This window comes from Danio rerio, chromosome 24, assembly GCF_049306965.1.
Source record: "Danio rerio strain Tuebingen ecotype United States chromosome 24, GRCz12tu, whole genome shotgun sequence".
Lineage (NCBI taxonomy): Eukaryota > Metazoa > Chordata > Actinopteri > Cypriniformes > Danionidae > Danio > Danio rerio.
Genome location: NC_133199.1, coordinates 6,205,125 through 6,230,144, shown reverse-complemented (window position 1 = coordinate 6,230,144; position 25,020 = coordinate 6,205,125). Strand labels below are relative to the sequence as shown.

The 25,020-nt window shown below is 36.1% G+C and overlaps 3 protein-coding genes and 1 pseudogene across 14 annotated transcripts in view; all 4 read left to right on the top strand.

Moving 5' to 3' along the window:
- Window positions 1-25,020, top strand: part of gpr158a (G protein-coupled receptor 158a) — a 741,191-nt gene that overhangs the window by 466,614 nt on the left and 249,557 nt on the right. The gene's annotated exons all lie outside the window — the stretch shown is intronic.
- On the top strand, window positions 362-4,586 carry ftr61 (finTRIM family, member 61). Its single transcript, XM_003201267.7, has 6 exons — window positions 362-1,052; window positions 1,183-1,278; window positions 1,383-1,616; window positions 2,351-2,510; window positions 2,629-2,685; window positions 2,992-4,586. Exons 1-6 carry the CDS (start codon window positions 480-482, stop codon window positions 3,513-3,515), a joined length of 1,644 nt encoding a protein of 547 aa, XP_003201315.1. The 5' UTR covers window positions 362-479; the 3' UTR covers window positions 3,516-4,586.
- Window positions 9,101-12,897, top strand: LOC100535043 (tripartite motif-containing protein 16-like; annotated as a pseudogene).
- pdss1 (prenyl (decaprenyl) diphosphate synthase, subunit 1) lies at window positions 14,029-23,207 on the top strand. Of its 12 annotated transcripts, none has more exons than XR_012399130.1 (12): window positions 14,029-14,221; window positions 14,428-14,544; window positions 14,950-15,005; window positions 16,541-16,667; window positions 17,209-17,336; window positions 17,427-17,568; window positions 19,549-19,660; window positions 19,737-19,850; window positions 19,936-20,016; window positions 21,520-21,633; window positions 21,740-21,820; window positions 22,720-23,207. XR_012399130.1 is itself a non-coding variant. In XM_073940370.1 (12 exons), the coding sequence occupies exons 2-12, from the start codon at window positions 14,527-14,529 to the stop codon at window positions 22,858-22,860; spliced, it is 1,110 nt and encodes a 369-aa protein (XP_073796471.1). In that variant the 5' UTR covers window positions 14,029-14,221; window positions 14,428-14,526; the 3' UTR covers window positions 22,861-23,207. The 12 variants fall into 12 exon arrangements, 6 of the variants coding, with proteins under 6 accessions (XP_073796471.1, XP_073796470.1, XP_073796469.1 ...); XR_012399129.1 differs by having other exon boundaries at window positions 17,206-17,336; XR_012399128.1 differs by having other exon boundaries at window positions 14,428-14,562.

Sequence of the window (25,020 nt, the reverse complement as noted above, 5' to 3'; positions counted from 1 at the left end):
TGCCAAACAGAGAGAAGAAAAGGCAAGTGTGCCATGTCATCTTCAATAATGGCGGGAGAGAACACCTAAGGGAAAGACAGCCGTGGTGGTACAGAGAAGATGATGACCCTGCTACCTATCTTAAACTCTTCAGGCCTAGATCAGGAAGAACCAGTGTGCTGGATAACGTTACTATTTGACAGCCTCTGCTCTGCCGTGCCCCTTGTGCTTTCCTCGTAGGTTTTATTTGTTTTTGTTTTTGTTGTTGTTAAACTCTGTATAAATCTGACATATAACTTGCAGCAATATCTTTGTAATCATTTTCAGAATTTTTATTTTATGATCTTTAACATAATAAAGGACAAAGTCCCAACCATAAACCAGACTTGCTTGTTTTGCACAACTCAAAAGTACAGAACCAGGAAGCTCTTTCTCTTTCTGGAAGACTGAAACTGAAGTGCGGCTGAGATTTGGACAGACCTCTGAGATCTTGTGGTATAATGGCAGAAGCAAATCTAGATCAGGAGTTCATCTGTCCAATTTGTCTGGATCTACTGAAGGATCCAGTCACCATTTCCTGTGGACACAGTTTCTGTATGAGCTGCATTACAGACTGCTGGAATCTGGAGGATCAGAAGAGAGTTTACAGCTGTCCTCAGTGCAGACGGACCTTCACTCCAAGACCTGCTTTAGGTAAGAATGTGATGCTCGCTGAAATGCTGGAGAAACTGAAGACAACAAGACTCCAAACTGCAGACTGTTATGCTGGATCTGGAGATGTGGAGTGTGACGTCTGTACTGGAAGAAAACTTAAAGCTGTCAAGTCCTGTCTAGTGTGTCTGAACTCTTACTGTCAACATCACCTGCAGCAACATCAGACATTATTCAGAAGCAAGAAACACAAACTGACTGACGCCACTGGACGACTACAAGAAATGATCTGCACAAAACATGAAGAACCGCTGAAAATCTACTGTAGGACTGACCAGCAGTGTGTGTGTTATCTGTGTACGATGGATGAACACAAAAACCATGAGACTGTGACGGCTGCAGCTGAGAGGACAGAGAAACAGGTATGAGTTTACACAGATTAAATACCAGATTAAAGCTGTAAGCAGGAGTTTCACCAATCTTCTCAAATTGTAGATGTGTTATTTAGCCTCAGTGAATGTAGAAACATTCAGGTTGTACATTTATCAACAGAATATTCTGAAAGAGACACAAAGACAATATCAAGACAGAATCCAGGAGCGAGAGAAGAAGCTTCAGGATCTGAGACAGGCTGTGGACTCTCATAAGGTGAGTTTGAGATGAAGAACATCAGCTGACAGACAGAGGAAGAGTTTGAGACTCATGTTGAGTGTGTGAGCAGCAGTAAGAGCTGACTGTGATGTGTTTAACAGCGCTCTGCACAGGCAGCAGTGGAGGACACTGAGAGCATCTTTACTCAACTCATCCACTCCATTGAGAGACGCTGCTCTGAGATCACACAGCTGATCAGAGATCAGGAAAAGACTGCAGTGAGTCGAGCTGAGGATCTCATGAAGACACTGGAGAAGGAGATTGATGATCTGAAGAGGAGAAACACTGAGCTGGAGCAGTTTTTACAAACTCAAGATCACATACAGTTCCTGCAGGTAACACATCATTTACATCTATAAAGACATGATCTCTTTCCTCATTTGAGTACCACAGCAAAGCTAAAAATAAGAAAGTATATACTTTTTTCAAATAAATCATCTTTACAAAGTTAAATAAAAAACATATAATGATTTTATCCTAAGATAACAAATAAAATAAAACCTAAGATCAACACAAAAAAAGTTTTAAAGAGTTACTCCACTTCTCTGCATAATGTAAGTTATTGGGGACAGATTTACCACAAAAAATGAACAGTGTGTCAGACTAAAAAGAGCTGGAGTCAAAGATTCAATCAAAGAAAGATTACGAAAGATAGTTTGCAGTTTCATCAGCAGAGCAGCTTTAATTCTCACAAAGTGATTGTAGGCCGCTCTGCTCACGATCTCAGGTCAACAACACTCAATGCTGTACATATAGGTGTTTTAAAGCTGATTTAAACATATATAGACTTAACAGAAAATTGTTGACGTCTGTGTACAATTCTGAACAATAACCCCACTGAGTACTTGAGAATCATACAAATTCAGTCAGCTAGTAGGCAATTCTGAACTGACCAAAGACCTGTCAGGATATTCCCCAAAAAATAGAAAAACACAAAGTACAATTAAAGTCAAGTACTCATATATTTGTGAAAGCAGAAAGTCTCTCCTGCTTCTTCATTTGTGGAGCTTCATCTGTTTAATCTCTGCTAAACTCTTCTGTGTATTTGTTGTGTATTTTCCTCCTGTAGAGTTTCCTGTCTTTCTCTGTCTCTCCTGGAACTGCAGATGTTTCCAGCATCACTATCAGCTCTCTCCTCTCTCTTGATCATGTGGGAAAATCTGTTTCTGAACTGAAGGACAAACTGGAGGATTTCTGCAGACAAGAGACTGAAAAGATCTCAGACAGAGGCAAATAACAGATATTATAGCAATCAGGTTTACTTGTGATCAACTATATAAAAAAAGCTGTATTTATTTTATTCTGTTGTACACTGAAATTATTCTGATTATACATTTATTTCTTTAGTAAAGTGCACTGAAATATTGAACAAAGACCCTGAAACCAGACAGGACTTTCTACAATGTAAGTCTCTCTCTCTCTCTCACACACACACACACACACACACACACACACACACACACACACACACACACACACACACACGATTTGCCTAATTGCACTTTAATCTTAATACTAGAATCTTGCAAAATAACGAATTAATGAAAAAATAAAACTTTATTCAAACTTAATTTAATTTGATTGATTGATTAACCGAAATATTTGCCCATATGATCATGGTGTTTCAGCTATTAGTTCCATTATTGGGAAATGATCAGATTCTCACTCAAACTATTGTCATTAAAGTCTTGTGTATTTTCTCTTCATCAGATTCCCGTCTGCTCTCTCTGGATCCAAACACAGTTTATAAAACCCTTCTTCTGTCTGAGAGGAACACACTGGTTACTGACACAAACACAGTCCAGCAGTATCCTGATCATCCTGACAGATTTGATTATTACAGTCAGGTGTTGTGTAGAGAGAGTTTGTGTGGACGCTCCTACTGGGAGATTGAGTGGAGTGGAGAGGTGTTTATAGCAGTGACATATAAGAGCATCAGGAGGAAGGGATCCAAATTATGTCTGTTTGGATATAATGATCATTCATGGATGTTGTTCTGCTCTTCCTCCACATGCAGTTATTATCACAATAGTAAATGTACTGTTCTCCCTGTGTTGTCCAGCAGTAGAATAGGAGTGTATGTGGATCACAGTGCAGGAACTCTGTCCTTCTACGGCGTCTCTGACAAAATAAGCCTCATCCGCAGAGTCCAGACCACATTCACTCAACCTCTACATCCTGGGTTTTGGATAGGTTCAAATGCAAAAGTGAAACTGTGTGATCTAACAGAATAGATGATACAGAGATTTTATACAATTACCATCACAGCTTAATCTCAGCTATCAGGTGTTAATAGATTTATTTAAATTAATTATTTATATCATCAAACTTTTAATGAAGCTGAATAACTAAATACATCATATCACTTATTTTTTGTAGTAATTATCAGAACATTTTGGAAACTTCTTAACCGGTTTGTAAATTGGGGCATTCAGTAAAGGCACATTTTTCATGTACAGTAAATATGTGAGCCAAAGACAAGGGGAAGGAGTGAAATTATGTTCTATTGTCATTCAGCATAACAAATAGATATTTGTATTAATAATAGTGGTTATTTTGACCTGCTCTTTTAAAATAAGGCTGTATAAAATTTATTATACTTTTTTTAGGATTTTAAACTGGGCAATGCAGTGGTGCAGTAGGTAGTGTTGTCGCCTCACAGCAAGAAGGTCGCTAGTTCGAGCCTCAGCTGGCTCAGTTGGCGTTTCTGTGTGGAGTTTGCATGTTCTCCCTGCCTTCGCATGGGTTTCCTCCGGGTGCTCAGGTTTCCCCCACAAGTCCAAAGACATGCGGTACAAGTGAATTGGGTAGGCCAAATTGTCCGTAGTGTATGAATGTGAATGAGTGTGTGTGTGTATGTTTCCCAGAGATGGGTTGCGACTGGAAGGGCATCCGATGCGTAAAAAAACATGTTGGATAAGTTGGCGGTTCATTCTGCTGTGGCGACCCCGGATTAATAAAGGTACTAAGCCGAAAAGAAAATGAATGAATGATAATGATTAAAAACTGACAACTTTGAAGCTCCACTGTGATCCTTGTATACAGTAATAATATCCTTGAATAATAATAATAGTAAAAGTGGCTCTGAAACCACCCAGAAACCCTTTTTAATTGTCTGTCAGATGTCAAGGATAACAGTTTAATGGTATGACACTGGCATTTTTCTCAAGTTCACCATGTGCCCACTGGCCTAGAAATATGTGTAGCATTGTTAACATAGCAAGCGTTTTAAAATCTTTTTTTCTGTCTTTTGTTTTGTTTCTGTCTTTATAGCTGTGTTGCTTTAAAGTCAAAATAAAAATGTTATATTTAAAAAATTCACTATAATAATGTATTTGTTTTATTTATGTCATCATAATAATACTTATATTATTATTAATAATAATAAAAATATTGAACAAGCTAAATTGACTGTAGTGTATGTGTGTAAATGAGTGTGTATGGGTGTTTCCCAGTGAAAGGTTGTAGTTGGAAGGGCATCCGCTGCATAAAATATATGCAGGAAAAATTGTCGATTCATTTCGCTGTGGCGACTACTGATGAATGAAAATACTAAAACAAAAAGAAAATGAATGAATGAATGAATGTTTAACTGGAAGAACCATGATTCAAAAATATTTGGCATATTTATTGTTGGTGTTTTAACTGTATAATTGTTCAGATCTCACAACTGACCAGTTAGAAACAAGTTAAGGGCTGATCAAGGATAATAGGAAAGGAAAAAAGGGAAGGAAGTGATAGGAAAAAAAGGGAAGGAAGGGAGGCAGTTTCTTGGTGGACAGAACAATGTAGTCTTGTAATGCTTTAAAAACCTTTAAAAGACATGCTTAAAAAGACATGCTTGGTGATTTTATTAAATAAGAAAGCTCAAGCTGAGGTAAGAACAATAAGAAATACTGGAGAGATTGGTGTGGCACAATAGGAAAAGATCTTGATATAAATTCATTTGAGGCTTAGTTTAAGTAAAATCTGTGGAATATAAACAAACAATACCAGTTTTAAAAATGAGGAAGGAAGTTTAGAATTAACAGATCATGAAAAGACTGAAATTCAAGCTGAAGCCTTTCCTAAAGTACACAGTGAGAACAATGTATCCGATGATATTAAAATCAACAGAAATCCAAACAACAGCCAGATATAATTATTTATTTTGCTGACGTAATAGATGCTGAATTTACATTATATGAGCAGAGAAGGGCACTAGGAGAGCTAAACACACACACACACACACACACACACACACACACACACACACACACACACACACACACACACACACAAACATCTCCTGGAAAAGATGATATACAGTACTGAATGCTATGTAATGATACAACATTTGACAGATATTTAGTAATTATTCTAAAACTATTCAATAAATTAATGAATGAAGGAAATCTGCCTGCCTCGTGGAAGAATGAGGTTATAATGCCAGCAGGCAAACCTGGAAATAACAAAACTCATCCTACTTATTAAAGGCCGATTGCATTGACGTTTAACTAATGTAAAACAATGGAGAAATTGCTAAATAGACTAAACTATACAATGGAGACAAAAGGACTAAAAAGAAAAGAAATGCCTAGATCAGATATGGTTGCGGCCGGAAGTTAACGAGAATTATTTATATTGTCTTTTAAATTTCCCATTAATTGTATTTTAATTAACATCTACCCCCACCCCAACCCTAAACCCAACCATCACAGTAACGTAGAAACAGAAGTTGTTCCGAGTATTTATGTTATTTATCAAATTAACCAATAATATTGTGTTTTTTAGCATCTACCCCACCCTAACCTTAAACCCAATCATCACAGTACTGTAAAAATACTAATTATTGTTGTACAGTGTCATAAAAAAAGCTGCTGTATTGTTGTGCATGTATCCTATCTAGACTTTACGCCCAAGCAGCTAGCACTGACAGGTGCACATTTCCCCTTTATTCTCCCCTGCTTTGCTCTACCAGGCCCACTCCTCTATCTTCTGCTCACAGCTATCCACACCTCTTTAAGTTGCTTTTTAAATTCTGAAGTCAACTTAAACTGAAAGATAGCAGATATCAACAAAGTCAGGGCTGAGTTGCTCTGATTCAGTACTCTTGTGGCTTCATTCTGGTGCTGTCCTTCCTGTCATTTGGAACCATATTCCACTCCAACTAGAACTTAATCTGCTGGTAATTGTGCTTTAGTTTCTGTAATTATATTAGAAATATAATCCACTAATTTCTGATTTTGAGCTTCATTGTTAAAGCCAAATCTATTATGATGAAGAAGACAATCAATTTTCAGTACAACCATTAAGCTGCCTGCTGTCAGTGGTTCAGGTTTGTGTTTAGGAGCCAGAAAGATTAAGATGGAGGTTCAGGCTTGTGTTCGCAAGACATAAAGTTTCTGTTCACAGCTTCAGAAAACAAGAGTTATATCCTTAGTCAAGCCGTTGTTTTTCAGACAGATAATGTGAGATGTGTTGTTAGGACAGTATGGTGTCTCTATAGAAAGCAGACTCTGATTCTAGAAAACAAAAATTAAATGCAACAAAAAAAAAAAAAAAATGAATTTAATTGAAATAGTAATGACATGTATTATTTAACAAACTCCAGGCTTTTGTTGATGGTCTTTACGCACAAATAAGAATTCATAACAATAGTATTGCTACATTTCTCTCCAACTAGCTGCCTGTTTTTATTAATCAAGATAAATGTAAAATAAAGATAAAAATCTGCAGTGTCTTGCTGCCTACAAGATGCTTAAGCTGCAGATGAAACTGGTCACTCGCTGACACAATTTCTCTTGTCATTGTCATGATGGCACATACTGCACTATGAAAAGAATGACTGATTCAGACAGTAAATTTACGTTACATTTGGTTAAATGTCTACAGGTAGTTTCACTTTAGTGTCACCACCACAGCAAAACACACACCTGCCCAGCTCAGGCTAGAGACATAATATACAGTATGGCAGATCATATGCTAAAGTTGGTAAAGGCCTCAAAGCTTATCTGACTTATCTGAATAGAAGAGAAATCATTAAACACTTAGCATTAATATGCAGTTCAGTTGAGCTTTAATGCAACATGAAAACAATGGCTAGAAATACCCAAAAATTATCCGGGTAACTAACTACTGTACTTCTCCAACGTTCATTCTTTCTGGGCCAGAATTCTGGCTGCGAAATGAAGCTCAGAATGACAACAGACAGATCAATGTTATAAACTTGTAAAATATGTAACTCAGAGAATGGAATAGGCTAAATTGATTTTTTTATTTACATTGCAGTTGGTTCTTCATCAAACTCTAAACATACCTGTTCAAAAAATGGCATTTGCGTGCTGATTCTAAGCTGGTCCTGACTGCAGCAGAGAACCAGCTTAAACCAGTTGATGACCAGCAAGTAACTTAAACCAGCAACCATGGATCAAATCTTACAGTGAAAATGATACTTTAAAAATGTACTGTAATTTGTTCCAGCTAAATGTATTAATATTGCTCAAATACTTTAGTTATAACTTAGGTTGAAACTAAATGTGTAATTTAATATTAATCAATACTTATTCTGCCCAGGGAAAAACAAATTACTTTCATTCAAAGGTAAAATATTATTTTATAGAATTAACTGAATTATTTTGGTTGAACTGAACTGATTATTTTTAAATCAAAGTAAAGTTGTAATTTGGACTAAACTATAATTAAAACATGTAATTTTAGGCTTTGCTATTGCTAGTCATTTTATTTTAAAGATCTGAGGTAAATTATCTGTGATGCCTTTAGTATGGCAATAAATGTCACTCAACATGTTGATCAAACTCACATTAGAAACAGATGAAAACTGAAGGGCCCATAAGCAGTACCTGAGGGTATCTTTGTCTGAGTAACTTTATAGGCTGACTGTACTGTTGTTCTAGCCTCGATGTGCCTGAAATAGAAACATGTTTTTTTTTTAATCAAATGCTTAGGACAAAAACTCTAATAACATTGGATGAAAAAGATTTTCAAAGCTCACCTTATCTAAGTGAAGTTTCATAAACTAATTTTGAGAGGAGCATGTGATATGATTGAACACATCTGGCCGCTCATCTGTAATCAGTAATAATCCAATCAGAGTGATCCTAGTTTACTATAAATGGCTCATTTTCTCCCTACTGCTTTATCTTCTTTTGGAAGAGTCCCAACTTCCACCCCATCTCCTCCTTTTCCTCCATTTTACAAGGGGGAGCTCTCGAGACCTACCTGATCTCAGATCTCCTGATATGCTTATTGACTGGGCAGGAGCCTTGGGCTCAAATATCTCTGAGCTCAGGGTTCTCTCCTGGGACGGCATGCCAAACCTGTTATAAATGCTACGCATATCTAAGTGGGAATTCTTGAAACGAGATTTACTTCAGCCACATACTAACTTTACATTTCATTCAAGTAATGGCAGATGGCAAAATGCTACCTGTCGAGTGAGGAGGGATCTCATGTTGTCACATGACATGAAAATTGCTGGTTTAAGGTAAAAAAAAATAATAATTTGAGAAAAAACTAACGCTTTCCATTTAACCTACAGGGTTTTTGTTATAAGGTAAATCGAATAAAACAGGTTACATTCAGAAACAATAGTTTTTCACTTAATAAAATATAAAAATATGCTTTGAATGAAAGACACAGCAGTTTCACTTGGTTCAGTGCACCTAACCAGCTTATGCTGTTTTTTGCAACACAAAAACAAAACATTAGAGTTTTTTGTCATACATTTAAAGACACATACACTAATTACATCTCAAATAAAGGGTATTCAGCATTTATTCAAAGTGAATATTGATTTTATTTTAAATTATTATCCAAACTTCTTTTTACCTCCAATTATATGTGATCTTGACCACTCAACTGTGCACAGTCACACCCGTAACAACGGACAAACCTGTTTTGCACACCATTTCCTGTGGACACAGTTTCTGTATGAGCTGCATTACAGACTGCTGGAATCTGGAGGATCAGAAGAGAGTTTACAGCTGTCCTCAGTGCAGACGGACATTCACTCCAAGACCTGCTTTAGGTAAGAATGTGATGCTCGCTGAAATGCTGGAGAAACTGAAGACAACAAGACTCCAAACTGCAGACTGTTATGCTGGATCTGGAGATGTGGAGTGTGACATCTGTACCGGAAGAAAACAGAAAGCTGTCAAGTCCTGTCTAGTGTGTCTGAACTCTTACTGTCAACATCACCTGCAACAACATGAGACATTTTTCAGAAGCAAGAAACACAAACTGACTGACGCCACTGGACGACTACAAGAGATGATCTGAACAAAACATGAAGAACCGCTGAAAATCTACTGCAGGACTGACCAGCAGTGTGTGTGTTATCTGTGTACGATGGATGAACACAAAAACCATGACACTGTGACGGCTGCAGCTGAGAGGACAGAGAAACAGGTATGAGTTTACACAGATTAAATACAAGATTAAAGCTGTAAGCAGGAGTTTCACCTCTTCTCAAATTGTAGATGTGTTATTTTGCCTCAGTGAATGTAGAAACTCATATCAGGTTGTACATTTATCAACAGAATATTCTGAAAGAGACACAAAGACAATATCATGACAGAATCCAGGAGCGAGAGAAGAAGCTTCAGGAACTGAGACAGGCTGTGGACTCTCATAAGGTGAGTTTGAGATGAAGAACATCAGCTGACAGACAGAGGAAGAGTTTGAGACTCACGTTGAGTGTGTGAGCAGCAGTAAGAGCTGACTGTGATGTGTTTAACAGCGCTCTGCACAGGCAGCAGTGCAGGACACTGAGAGCATCTTTACTCAACTCATCCACTCCATTGAGAGACGCTGCTCTGAGATCACACAGCTGATCAGAGATCAGGAAAAGACTGCAGTGAGTCGAGCTGAGGATCTCATGAAGACACTGGAGAAGGAGATTGATGATCTGAAGAGGAGAAACACTGAGCTGGAGCAGTTTTTACAAACTCAAGATCACATACAGTTCCTGCAGGTAACACATCATTAACTTTAGATATGATTTTAAGTAACCTAGCAAAGCTAAAACTAAGAGAGGATATTCTTTTTCACATAATCATCTTCTCAAAGCAGTTAATAAATGCATATGCAAAGAAGACAAAATTTTTATGCAAAGATGACAAATAAAATGCTCATTTAAGATGAACATAAGCAAAATGTTTAGTAAACATACTACACTTCACTACACAATACAAGTGCACAAGACATGCAAAGATAAAGTTAAAGATCTCTTTCAGGGTCATTTTTAATATTTTCCAAGTGTGAAAATTAAAACATTTGAAAATTTTGTGTTGCCTGTTCGGCTCTTCTGAATGCAAAAATAATTCATAATTTAGTTGTTTATTTGAGGTGATTACAGTTTTTCTAAAAAAAAATGCTGATATATAACTGTCATAATTATTTGCATTAAAAATAATAATCTGACACCCCTATTGGTTAATCAATATATGAATTATAATACCATTCTCGATTAGAACATCTTGATTGATCTACAGCTCATTTTACAAAACACTTTATATTTAAACATTTCTTTGACTTTGTAAAATGTAATGAAAATAAATCAAGAGCTAACTATATTATTATTAGTATTACATATCTAATTACTAAGCTGCAAAGAGTGTTGAGTGTTGTGCATTCATTCATTTTCTTGTCGGCTTAGTGCCTTTATTAATCCAGCGGAATGAACCGCCAACTTATCCAGCAAGTATTTTTGCAGCGGATGCCCTTCCGGCCGCAACCCATCTCTGGGAAACATCCACACACACATTCACACACTCTCATACACTACAGACAATTTAGCCTACCCAATTCACCTGTACCGCATGTCTTTGGACTGTGGTGGAAACCAAAGCACCCGGAGGAAACACGCAAATGCAGGGAGAACATGCAAACTCCACACAGAAACGCCAACTGAGCCGAGGATTGAACCAGCGACCCAGCGACCTTCTTGCTGTGAGGCGACAGTATACCTACTGCACCACTGCTTCGCCCTGTTGTGCATTCAGCAATTATCAAATCCACTACAGACAGCTAAAGGTAAAAAAAGACCAAATTAATGAAGTGAAGACAAGAGAAATCCTGTATTCAACATGCATGGAAGAAAATAACAAAAAAAGGAAATAGAATATAACTAACTATAAGATCATATAATTAACAAAATACATAATATATTCTTATTAAAAACATGTGTACATAAATAATGTAAATAAATGTAAATTTTAAAATATTTTAACAAATTTTGTCAAGTAAAAGTAGTGAGTTTGAATTACACTTGAGTAAAGTAAAAATAATATTTAAGTGCAGTACTGAAGCTCAGGTACTCGAGTATTTGTGAAAGCAGTAAGTCTCTCCTGCTTCTTCATTTGTGGAGCTTCATCTGTTTAATCTCTGCTAAACTCTTCTGTGTATGTGTTGTGTATTTTCCTCCTGTAGAGTTTCCTGTCTTTCTCTGTCTCTCCTGGAACTGCAGATGTTTCCAGCATCACTATCAGCTCTCTCCTCTCTCTTGATCATGTGGGAAAATCTGTTTCTGAACTGAAGGACAAACTGGAGGATTTCTGCAGACAAGAGACTGAAAAGATCTCAGACAGAGGCAAATAACAGATATTATAGCAATGAGGTTTACTTTTCATCATCTATAGAAAAAAACGTTATCTGTTTTATTCTATTGTATGCTGAAAATATTTTAATCATATATTTATTTCTTTAGTAAAGTGCACTGAAATAACTGTTGATAAAGACCCTGAAACCAGACATGACTTTTTACAAAGTAAGCCTCTCCCTCTGTCTTTCCCTCTTTCTCAAACACACACAGACACACACACACACACAAACACACACACACACTGCATAAAATAGTACATGCATCATGGCAAAGACAAAAGAAATTAGTGGTTAGAAATTAGTTTGATAATTGAAAGCAACTGGACATAAACTTTGACTCTGTGAATGAATAAATAAATGATTAAAATTTTACACAAACTTCTGTATTTTCTCTTCCTTAGATTCCCGTCTGCTCTCTCTGGATCCGAACACAGTGAATAAAAAACTCCTTCTGTCTGAGAGGAACACACTGGTTTCTCACACAAACACAGTCCAGCAGTATCCTGATCATCCTGACAGATTCGATTTTTGGTGGCAGGTGTTGTGTAGAGAGAGTGTGTGTGGACGCTCCTACTGTGAGATTGAGTGGAGTGGACTGGTGAATGTAGCAGTGACATAAGAGCATCAGGAGGAAGGGAAACAGCACTGAGTGTGTGTTTGGACTTAATGATCATTCATGGATGTTGTACTGCTCTTCCTCCACATGCACTTTTTTCACAATAGAAAACAGACTGTTCTCCCAGTGTTGTCCAGCAGTAGAATAGGAGTGTATGTGGATCACAGTGCAGGAACTCTGTCCTTCTACAGCGTCTCTGACACAATGAGCCTCATCCACAGAGTCCAGACCACCTTCACTCAACCGCTCTATCTTGGGTTTTTGGTAGGTTTAAACTCAACAGCAAAACTGTGTGATCTAATAGAATAGACGATGCAGAGATTTTATACAATTACCATCACAGCTTAATCTCAGTTATCAGATGGTAATTTACTTATTTTTTTAAATAATCAATTATATAAAGCCTTTAATAAAACTGAATTATTGAACTTTTTTTCATATGTATATTTGAATATTTGTATTTATAATAATAGCTTTTTTTTTACCTGCTCTTTTAAATTAGGCTGTACAAAATTGACCATACTATCTTAAATTATCAAAAACTGGCAACTTTTAAGCTCCACTGTGATCCTTGAATATTGGATTTTGTTGTTGTTGTTGTTGTTATTGTTGTTGTTGTTGTTGTTGTTGTTGTTATGAAAACCGTTGTTACACTGAACTACATTTTAGTTGCTGTTTTAGTTTAAATCATGGTTAAAATAAATATTCATAAAAATCACTATAATAATGTATACATTCATTCATTCATTTTCTTTTCGTCCATATATTATTCTGGGGTCGCCACAGCGGAATGAACCCCAACTTATCCAGCAAATGTTTTACACAGCGAATGCCCTTCCAGCTGCAACCCATCACTGGGAAACAGCCACACACATCCATTCACACACAAACACTACGGATGATTTAGCTTACCCAATTCACCTGTAGCGTATGTCTTTGCACTGTGGGGGAAACCGGACCACCAAGAGGAAACCCACGCCAACACGAGGAGAACATGCAAACTCCACACAGAAACGCCAACTGACCCAGGCTCAAACCAGCGATCTTCTTGCTGTAAGGCGATTGTGCTACCCACTGCGCCACTGTGCTGTCTCTAATAATGCATTTATTTATTTTATTTTGTTAAATATTATTATTATTAAAATGTAACATTTCGTATTCATTGAAAAATAATAAAAACACTAATAATAAACACCAAAAAAAAAAGAATTTATGTATGTATTATATTTTTAAATCATAGAATTTTTAAATAATAAATGTAATAGCAATATAATAAATGTATGTATTACTGCTGTAATTAACTTATATATTTAATTTGTAACATTTTAAGCATTAACGTTTTATTTGAAAGAAGAAAAACTTCTTTGTAACGTGACACATATTTTACATAATTATTGTTGGTGTTTTTAACTGGACAATAATTGTACAGATCTCATAACTGTAAAAAAAAAAAAAAAAAAGGCAGCACACCCATAGCTATACAACACGTCACGTGACAGTATTTTCCGGGTCATGCGGCTCTGTGCTGTTCCGTAACCTGACGTCACTGGGCATGTGCGGCTCTCGGTTGTGTGTGCGAGCATGGCGGTGCCGTGGAGCCGATGCTGGAGGAGCAGCACAGGAGCTGCTGTATTACTACAATATTGTTGTATTTCCAGCAGAAGAGCTTTCACTCCAGCGGCTTCAGCAGGAAGAAAAGCTGCTACTTCCGCCGCCACACAGGTATCGATCACACTGAAGCACACACGGATGATGAAGGTCACCGGTGTGCAAATGAATGACAGATCACTGCTGTGTTTGTATGGGTCAGGTTTAAGACTCTTTACAGCATATCGTGCGCTAAAACAGAGTTAAAAGCGTTCAGTTAGATGATTGCAGTCGCGTTTGTAAAGCCAACATGAGTGTTTCATGAAGTGTTCATGTTAAAGGTCAGGAGTGTGCGGGAGTAGAGACACTTCCGCTGATTTGTAGTTTACTGAAACTCACTGAAGAAGAAGAATGTTGCTCAAGAAGACTTGACTTAAAGCATGTGTACATATATGGAGGTAAATGGCCAGATTAAGGTAAAGTTGATCTTATGTTCGGATATGTGTTCATCTTAACAGTTCTTTCCTATATAGTTTACTGCGATCATTTAAATATTTATATGTCTGAAATATAAAGTCTGACTTCAAAACAGCATTAACTTATAGCACTATTTATTTGACTGTGAACATTGTTGTACTTTGAAGGTAATTTACTGATAATACAGTTTTGTTTTTTTTTCGTTTTTGAACAATTAAACAGGACACTCTGGAACCCTTATGAAAAGAGTCTACATATTCTGATGCTGAAAACATATTTGTATTTTGACCGTGATACTCTCTGTCCTAATTACATTATTGTTTTAATGCAAACTGCATTATTCAGCCTGTATGATCTGTTTTTTTTTTTTTTTGTTTGTGTTTCAGGTTTTATTTCAGCAGGGTCATGTACATAGTTTTAACAAACCAGTGACTCTTTCAAGGTATGTTAATGATATGGATTATAACTGTAGGCCTGTCACGATAATCCATTTTTGTTGTGTGATATATTGTCATAAAAACTGTTGCATAAAGCCAAAATTATTGTCATTTTGAGATTTTTTTATGTCACTTATTATATAATGATTATATAACAGCATACTAATGCAAATAGCCATAAACACTTTAATTTTTTTTAATACCTAAGAGGCTAGTATTGATAAATTTTCTATACTTTGTAGAGATGCGCGGATCCGCTGAAATGACACCCGAATCCGCGGCTTCATAATAATCATCCACCCGCCATGCACCCGTGCATATAGTTTTATCTGACTTATGTATCCGCACCCAACCCGTACCCGATCGTCGCTTTAATAATTTAATTCTTTGTTTTAGGCATGATAATAGGTCAATGTGAATATTAATAGCAGACTCGGTGAGCTAATCTGCACATCTCTGATAGTAAAACTTTAGATAACATTTTCTTCATTTTTAAATAGATACAGAAAGTAAAAGTAAGACTTTTTAGCTTTTACAGATACAGGAACAACATAACAGAAAGGGTGCCACTTCAGCCTTAATGGAAACTATGTTGTATTTACTTGGCCTTTTTCTTCACACTGTGCAAAAACAGAACAGCCTTTACTGTGCCTGGATTCAGGTGATTCCGCCTCTCCTCCAAAATGCGGCCAGCTGCACTGAATGAGAGTTCGCTCGCACCGCGTGTTGTAGAACAAGATTCTTCTAGCAAGGCATCATAGTCGTGGAAAAAAGCAATCTTGTTTCTCCCAAAAGGATAGCAGATTTTCCTCTGATGACTCCTCTAACTGAAACTTTGAACAGTAGGCTACTCTTGCTCTTCATCCATTATTTTTGGGCGTCTCATATCTTCCCATTCTGCAAAGCCCACTCTTTGCTTTTTCGCTGGTCCACTGCCATGTCCCGCTACATCCACCCGAAATTAATCATAATGTATTTTTTTATTACCCGACCCACGGATTATCCGCAGCGCCCGTGGATATAACCGCCATCCGCGCATCACTAATACTTTGATATGTATTAATATACTATATTTAACAATGTTGATATTTAAAAAGAAAGAAAAACTGTTTTAATTTCAGTCAAACTAAAAGAAATTAGACTTTCTCTAGACGAAAAAATAGTAGCAAATATTGTGAAAATGTCTTTTCCCTGTTAAACATATTAAAATGTGAAATTCATGGAATTGCTATTACAGTGAACTATTGTTAAATGACTATTGACTACTTTTACACACATTCTCCCACAACATCTCAAAGCTCTGAAGGAACATTTATCAACCTAATTGAACCTAGTTAAACTATACCAGGTTAACTAGTAATTCTGAAAATTTTTGTTGGGGTTAAATTGACTCACAACATAATATAGTCAACCAGCTTTGACATACATCTATTTATCCAGACATGCTTATTTGTATTTAGTTTTCTTACACATTTGTTAATGTACGTTGTTCTTAATCAGAATGGGTTTGTTTAATTGTCTTAACATGTGTGTGTTTCAGGCACAGGTGTAAATATCTGTACTCAACGCCCCGAGTCAGCTGCAGTTTACACAGTGATGCAAAGTTAAAAGATCCTTTCTCACTCGTACAAAAGGACTTGCAAAATATATATGATGACATAAAACAGGTAAACCAAGAATATTGTATGGTTTTGTTTTGCATTTTACCACCAATCATTTTTCTTGTCCACAGTTGCTTAATGAGTTATTGTATTACTTTCCATTTCTACATTAAAAACTGCACTTTTTACACAGAATTTGCATTTGAAATTATGGGTGGCACTTCCTATTTGGGAAACTTATTTATATATGTAGTAAAAAGGGAATTCTCAATTTTCATTTATTTTATATGTAGTGAAAATAATATTGTGCTTGTTATTTTATTTTACCTGTGACTAAATATATTTTAAAGCTGTTTTATTTCTTCAGATTATTATTATTTTGGTGTATTTTCTACTTTATAGCAACATTGTGAATAATATTACTCTAGAAAAATTTGTTAAATTGAGGTTTATTCATAGTCTGCTTTTTTAATGAATTGAATTAACATTTAACCCTTTTTGTACAGTATTCGGGAGTTTATTACTGAATTGAATGGAAGCTAAATCTATAATTTGGTGGCTAAAACAAAGTGTTGTAACAGACCTTGTGATCTTTCTGATTCAGCAGCTGCTGGTGTCTAAAGCAGAGCTGAAAGCGCTGTGTGATTATTACTTTGACGGGAAGGGAAAAGCTTTTCGACCAATGATTGTGATCTTAATGGCTCGAGCTTGTAATGTCCACAGCAATAAAGAGGGGTGAGAAAACGCTTCTGAACTGTGTTTGTGTTGTATTGATAATGTAATTAATCAATCAGTGTTTATAAGTCCTCCATGTGCCCTCCTCAGGGTTTTGCTACCGGCGCAGCGCTCAATCGCTATGATCTCTGAGATGATCCACACCGCCAGCCTGGTGCATGATGACGTCATTGATGACTCGGACAAGAGACGTGGGAAAAACACCATTAATAATGTGTGGGGAGAGAGAAAAGTGAGTCATGTGTCTGATTATGAAATGTGTTGGGACAAATAATTAATCCCATCTTGATTTAAAAAATAAAAAATAATTCAAATGAATAAAATTATTAAAAAATAAAATTATTCAAATACATTTTTTAGATTTTTGCAGCTAAAATGGCTTAAAGAGAGAGTTAACCTAAAAATGAAATGGTCCTCTTTTACTTAACCTATACTTTTCAAAGCAAATGACAAATGATGATGGAAAGAACTAAAAATGATAGTTTGGAAATGGGGCGTTTTTAGACTAAAACGCCGTCTTTAAATTAATCTGGATTAGTGTAGACGGAGACCCAGAATTCCAAAGCTTAATCAAGTTTTTAAACAGGCAGTGGTCAATAATAGGCAAATTTCAGGTCAGTAACAAATGACAACTTTCTCTCAGATTGCAAACTCTCTCTCAAACAAACATTAGCTATCATATATGCATGTATTTTTTTTTTTTTTTTACTTTTTTTTTATTTAATGTAGTATTTCCAGGTAAAATTGAGACTCAAAACAAAAGGCAGATTAGCATCATCAGGAGTCTGTTCTTCATACTTCGCTTAAATGATCTAAGATGATTTGGCAGATCCTGGATCTTTTGATCTTGATAACTGATCTCTGGCTAATTTGGTTCTTCAAACAAGTTCGCGAATCGGATTAAAATGTCTGGATAAACTGATCTGAGATCGCACCATGTGTTGTAAAGGACCGATCTATCGATCCTCGAAATCATGACCAGCAGTGCAACGATTGGCTGACGGCACAGCAGCGTAATGACATCATCTGATTAATATTCAATTATCCATGTGAGCAAAATTACATCACATGAGCAGTAAACGGTTTGTTAAATATGACACGTAATAACTTTCCACCTTTGTTGTGAGCGGCAGGCTTTACACTTTCATGTGTCAAGAGTATTCATCATGTATTTCCTTGCATATCAATGTATTTAGTTCTACATTGAAAGAAGATTTTCTTTATTATAATATAGGCCTACTTATGTTTTTTTTATCGTTGTAAGGAACTGTTTTAATTAATTTTGCATCAAAAAAGCATTTTGATATCGGTAAAGATGTCAATCACTGGCATATTAGTGATTAAAACAAGTGCATGACTGCATAAATTATTATCCTTTTTTTAAAAAGTTTAATATTGTGCCGTACTCATTTGTATCTAAAAAGTTCATATCTATAATATTTTTCTTTGAACCACCAGGCGGCATTCTTTAACTTATTTCGGAGTGCAGTTTGCATAAATTTTATTAATATATGTATTTTTTCCTTTATATATATATATATATGTAAATATATATATATTGTAAAAAAAACTATATATATATATATATATATATATATATAGTTAAAAATATATGCTACTATAAAAATATATACTATTTTCCCAAGTGTATATAACTACTGTAAGAAATTATCAGCATTCGGTACATATTTTCAGTATTATCTTTGCTTGAACTGACCCTATCTAATCCTGTTTGAAATGAACCTGCTTCTACACAGGTTTGAGCTCTGAGAACTGTTACTATAACAACAACCCTTGGATGAATTTTGAAGAACGAAACGATTTTGGATCATGTCAAATCGTCAATATTCAAATCCAGCCAGTTGATTAATCCACGTACGAAAAACGGACCCCTGGTTAAAAAAAAAAAAAAAAAAACATGTAATGACATGATGTATCCATTAGGTTCTAGTATTACTTTCTCTACAAAGCTGCTTGTGAATTCTTTAGTTGTTTAGACATTGCTAAGGAATTGTGGACTTTGAATATACATTTAGACAATCTGAAAGACTTCTTTTTGTGCAAGTGTTTGCAAGTAGTGTCGAGTTGCTTCATTTTAGGTTCATTTCTGTTGTCAAAGAATTAGACATTTCTGCTACAACTGTGCTGAAATCCTAATGAAAGTCATGTTAATAACATTAAAAACTTAATCATCTTTCTCTCTAATGTTTAGGCTATTCTGGCTGGAGATTTCATTCTGTCAGCGGCGTCCATGGCATTGGCTCGCATTGGGAACACTACAGTGGTTTCTGTGCTGTCACAAGTTATAGAAGACCTCGTGCGAGGTATATGACTTCATATTTATGATACGCGCTTTATAAAGTGGAGCTGTTATTAATATTCTGGCTTGATTGTTTGCAGGTGAGTTTATGCAGCTGGGCTCCAAAGAGAACGAAAACGAGCGATTCAAGCATTACCTCGAGAAAACCTTCAAGAAGACGGCCAGTCTGATTGCGAACAGCTGTAAAGCAGTATGTACGTTCTGTCTTCACAATAATAAGAGGAGCTGAAAGAGCTAAAAGAGAAGCTCAACACCAGCACTGCTTTATTTCAATCTTAGGTGTCTATTCTGGTGAACTCTGACCCTGAGGTGCATGAGATCGCATATCAGTATGGACGAAACGTCGGAATTGCATTTCAGGTAATGTTTCCATTCATGGTTGAATAATTCTCTTTGGATTTTATATTTCACACTGAACAACTTTGCCATTATTTATATCTGTGTCTTTTACTTGTGTAGGCAAATGTGCTTCACAACATTCACAACAGCATATTTATAATACAGTAATAACTCCTGCAACATATATTATTATATTCCATTTTTCCAATAATACTTATCTTAGAAATTTAATAATTTGTCAAAGTTTTGTCAGATTTATAGACTTTTCTTTAAATCACACATTCCAATAAGAAATTATTAAATCATTTATATTGACCTATCGTCATTTTCTGAATAAAAGATAAGACAAATACATTTAATCCAGTGATTACAATCGATGTACTAATGTATCATCAGTTTGTTATTCTCAATCAATTGATGGTATATTATTAGTAAGAATATAGAACTTTCTGTTTAAATATTACATGTATATTTAAATCCTGAAGGCAGTGTACTACAGGATCATTCATGCCTATAAAAGTATTTCATTATATATAATTTTCACTATTAAATATATTGTTATTTTGTTATATAATTTTATTCTTAAGTTGTATATAATATATAATTATAATATAATTTCTAAATTAAGTTGCTATGCATGTAAAAACCCACGTCCTAGTGAACGTCAATGAGAAAGAGCATAATACATTTGACTTCAAAATATATAAAGCATGCACACATCACTGTTTTGGAAAATGTTGAATTTATATAATAGGTTACATTTATATATTTTTTTATTAGTTTGTATGAATAATAAAACCAGTTTACATCAAGCCTTTTTTAGGTGCACAGCGTCCTGTTGACCAACAGATGGCAGTAAAGTAAACAGTAGCTAAACAGTAGAGCCCATTTCAGTGCATTGCAGTACACTGTATGGCGTGTTGCATCAGAAATCTCCAGTTTACCCTCACTATCAAAAGACATCATAAAGTCATCTTTGATAACAAAGCTAACAATGGCCTTTTGATGCAGCTGATCACGTGCCTGTAGTTAATCATTCATGAACAAGAACAGAAACTTCCTCAGTTAAGCTTTCCTCTGGTTCTACCTGCAGTCTGTCATTTCTATACTCAAAGCACCAAATAGAAATTCTGACTTTCTGCTTTATCTACCAACCTTTGACTTGTCATTTTGATTGGTCAAAAGTCTGGAAATTAGTGAGATTTTGAAATAATTTTAAAGGAGGGCCTGTTCCACTTACCAAGGATACATTTGTTTAATATGAAATACAGTCAAATTGTGAAATGTTGTGGCAATTAAAACTAAAAGTTTTCTAATTCCTAATTGAATGTTATTCCTGTGATTAAAGCAAGATATTTACCATAATTGATCTAGTCTTCAGCAGCTATATTTCCATATGTTTTTTTATGGCTATGGTGAACAGAAAAAGCTTCTTTTAAAAATATTTTTAAAATCTTAATGATCCCAAACAAGTAGTATAGATGATTTTATCTTAAATAATTCAAAATCTGCTGTGTTTTTCAGCTTGTGGATGATATTCTGGACTTCACCTCCAATGCCAACTGTCTGGGGAAGCCGTCGGCCGCTGACCTGAAGCTGGGTTTGGCCACGGGACCCGTTCTCTTTGCTTGCCAACAGGTCAGTGTCACAGAAAGGAGACTTACTTCATCACTGACATAATCGTTAAATAAAACACTGTAGTTTTTGGATTTCAAGATAATCTCTGATTGTGTCCTTACTGCAGTTTCCAGAGCTTCATTCCATGATCATGAGGCGCTTCAGCTCTGATGGAGATGTGGATCGAGCCTGGCAATATGTGCTGAAGGTCAGTTTTACAGTCAATATCCTCAAAACATGACCAGATCATGCCTAAAGTATGCTAGTAGATGCTTTACTTCAGATGTTTTGTAATTGTAATTGTAATTACAGTAATTCTACTGTATGATAGTTCAAAATAATCATTTAACTGCGTATCTGTGAATATTAACTGAATACTGTACTTTACTATATTATTTTATAAACATCTGCAAACATGACAATTTATTAAATTAGAAAATAGACAAGTAATTATTTAATTAAACGTAAAGCTGACAGAAATGAAAATAACTGATAGGAGTATTCACTAACTTGCACAAAATTCAGTCACAAGATAGCGCCAAACAGTCCAAAACGTAAAGCTAACAGAAATTAAAACATCTAATGGAGGTATACTCTAACCTGTGCATTATTCAGTCACAAGATGGCACCAAACAGTCAAAAAATAAAAACATCTGCTTGAAAATACACTAACCTATGCATTATTCAGTCATAAGATGGCGTATGAGCCTATGTTTTTCAGTGGTTATTATGTGGGAATAACATACCTTAGAATATAGTAATTGACCAATCAGAATTGAGTATTCCAAACAGCCGAGTAATAATCTGCGATAACAACCATCTGGACGTAATTTGTCCCTTAGTATACACTAACCTGCACATTATCACTAACCTACATATTGTTCAGTTACAAGATGGCAGTCAAAAACTAAAAACAGCTGGTGGAGTAAACACCAACCTGCACATTATTCAGTAACCAGATGGCGGTTGTTATCTGGGAATAACATTGCTTGGACTATTGCGACTGACCAGAATCGAGTATTCCAGACAGCCGTGTTAATTTCTGTTAACAACCGTCTGGATGTACATTATCCCTTACTTAGCTTGTATTTTCTGTGTCTCGCTCAGAGTGACGGTGTTGAACAGACGAACTACCTCGCCCAACACTACTGCCAAGAGGCCATTCGTCAGATCAGCCGGCTGCGTCCGTCCAGTGAGAGAGACGCTCTTATTCGATTGACGGAGCTGGTGCTGCGCAGAGACAAATGAGCCCGGCAGAGCTCCGCCCTCAGGCAGCTACACCTCTACACACAGAGAACATTTACACCACACTGTAAGCTTTACCGTACTGTTACGGCAGAGGATGACTGTGAATGAACGACACACTCTGCCAAGACCACCAGAATTCCAGGTGTAGCACAGACAGAGGTGCTACTGTCACTCATGTGTGTGTGTTTATGTGGATCCGTTAGAGATGCTTTAACATCCGTCCACATTACAGAAGGCCAAACGTCTCGATTTCTTGTTGATGTGCTTTTGCGTAAAGTGCTCAGTAACAGCCAAGGCCTTAAATTTCACTATTTACTCCAATTAAATAAGGTATTTTTTAAAGTAAACAGACTCTTTGGCCTTTTTTGTTCCACACATCATTTTCATGTACACAAGAATTTGGCAAAACGTTTGTTTTATTGGTCACACTTTATTTTGAGGGTCTGTTTATTGAATTTAGGTTACATTGCATCTACATGCAAACTAGTTCTCGTTAGATTATAAGTAGACTGTTCAGTTGAGGTTGGGGTTAGTGTAAGGGTGCTTTCACACCTGTGAATCGTTTCAGTTGATTTCGAAACAGGAATTAAAATTGTTACATTGTTGCTTTTTGCTCTTGGTGCGGTTTGCTTTCACATGGCAAAGTTTCTAAACTGACCAAATGAGCTAAAATAAATCATGTGCAAGTAAACTCTAATCACATTGGTCGGAGTTTCAGAGTTTATTTTGCAGAGTCCCGCTCAGATGTCATGCGTCCTTATTTTAATTTATGTTAATGAGCAATAAAGACATCATAAGCGAAAAGCTGCGCTTTCATTTTGAATGATGACACCCACAGATATTGTAACCAAGTATAAATCAGAGGTAAGACTTTCTCATACATAGCAGTTGGCTTATTTATTATAGGCTTTTACATGAAACGCACATTTATGGGAAGGAATGACCTCCCACCCTACTCATAATTCTCTCTTCATATAGCCGTATATATGCCTATCGTAAGCGATCGTATCGCTTTCTTACTACAATCGATTCACTCCTGAGTTCGTTTCAAACAGGCCGAGACCACCTCATTCAGGCGATCTCGGACCGATTGATATGGCACTGATCCGAGTGCGATTGCTGGATTCACATATGCCGATATGCACATATGTTCCGAAACAAAAGTCTAGGTGTGAAGGCACTCTAAGTTGACCTGAACTTGCAAAGTTACTTATAGTTAAATGTCTGTTGAAGGAGCAGTATCAGCAGATATTAAGCAGTCTGCTAATACTCAAATGAACAATCAAAATAAAGTGTCACCTTTTTATTTATTAAATTGTATTTTAAACTTAACGTTAAGGGGATTGTTCACCCAATAACTATTTTTTCTCTCATCATTTACACACTTCTTCCAAACTAAACAAAATATATGCTAAAAACCGCCATTGATTGTCAGTATTTTTTTGTTCTTATAAATAGATATTAATGGCAGCTTTTTTCCCCAACGTTCTTCATAATATCTTGTGTTATGTTAAAGAAAATGTTAATTTTTGTATAAACCATACCTTGAACTCTTTCCCTACTAGCACATCTAAAGGGAGTCACACACCGAATGCGCCGCTCGGTGTCATGCATTTTAGAATTCTAAACATAATTTCTATCAGGATACGCACACTGGCGCCGCATGTCGGGTGTCCGCGGCCATAGATATACACATTAGATGTTACCTACCCTGTTGTTGTCTGTTGGAAGGAATGTGTCAATAGAGCTGCCATTTTAGTACAGGGTAGTGTTCCTTTGAAATGAATGCGGGACCAAGCTGCAGTGGAGGACTGTGGCCATCCAGAGCCAGACATATACACAAATATCTATGATAGGGAGTTTTTCCGGAGGTCAGTATGCAAATATTTTTGTTTTAAATTACGAAAATTATAATTTTACATCACTTTTCTACATTGATGGATATGTGATTGCATCAGCATTCCTGACAAAAAGCTTGTGTTTGTGTGTATGGAAATGTACTATCCACCCTCCTTGTTAAATTTGGTCTAATCCATGTTCTAAAACACACCCCCTCCCCTGCTTTCACTTCTCATTCTGTCAGAGGGAGCGATTCGTTTTTGATTGAATCCCCGTTATGAACGACTCCTTCACTGAGTCGACAATAATACAAGTTTCTGG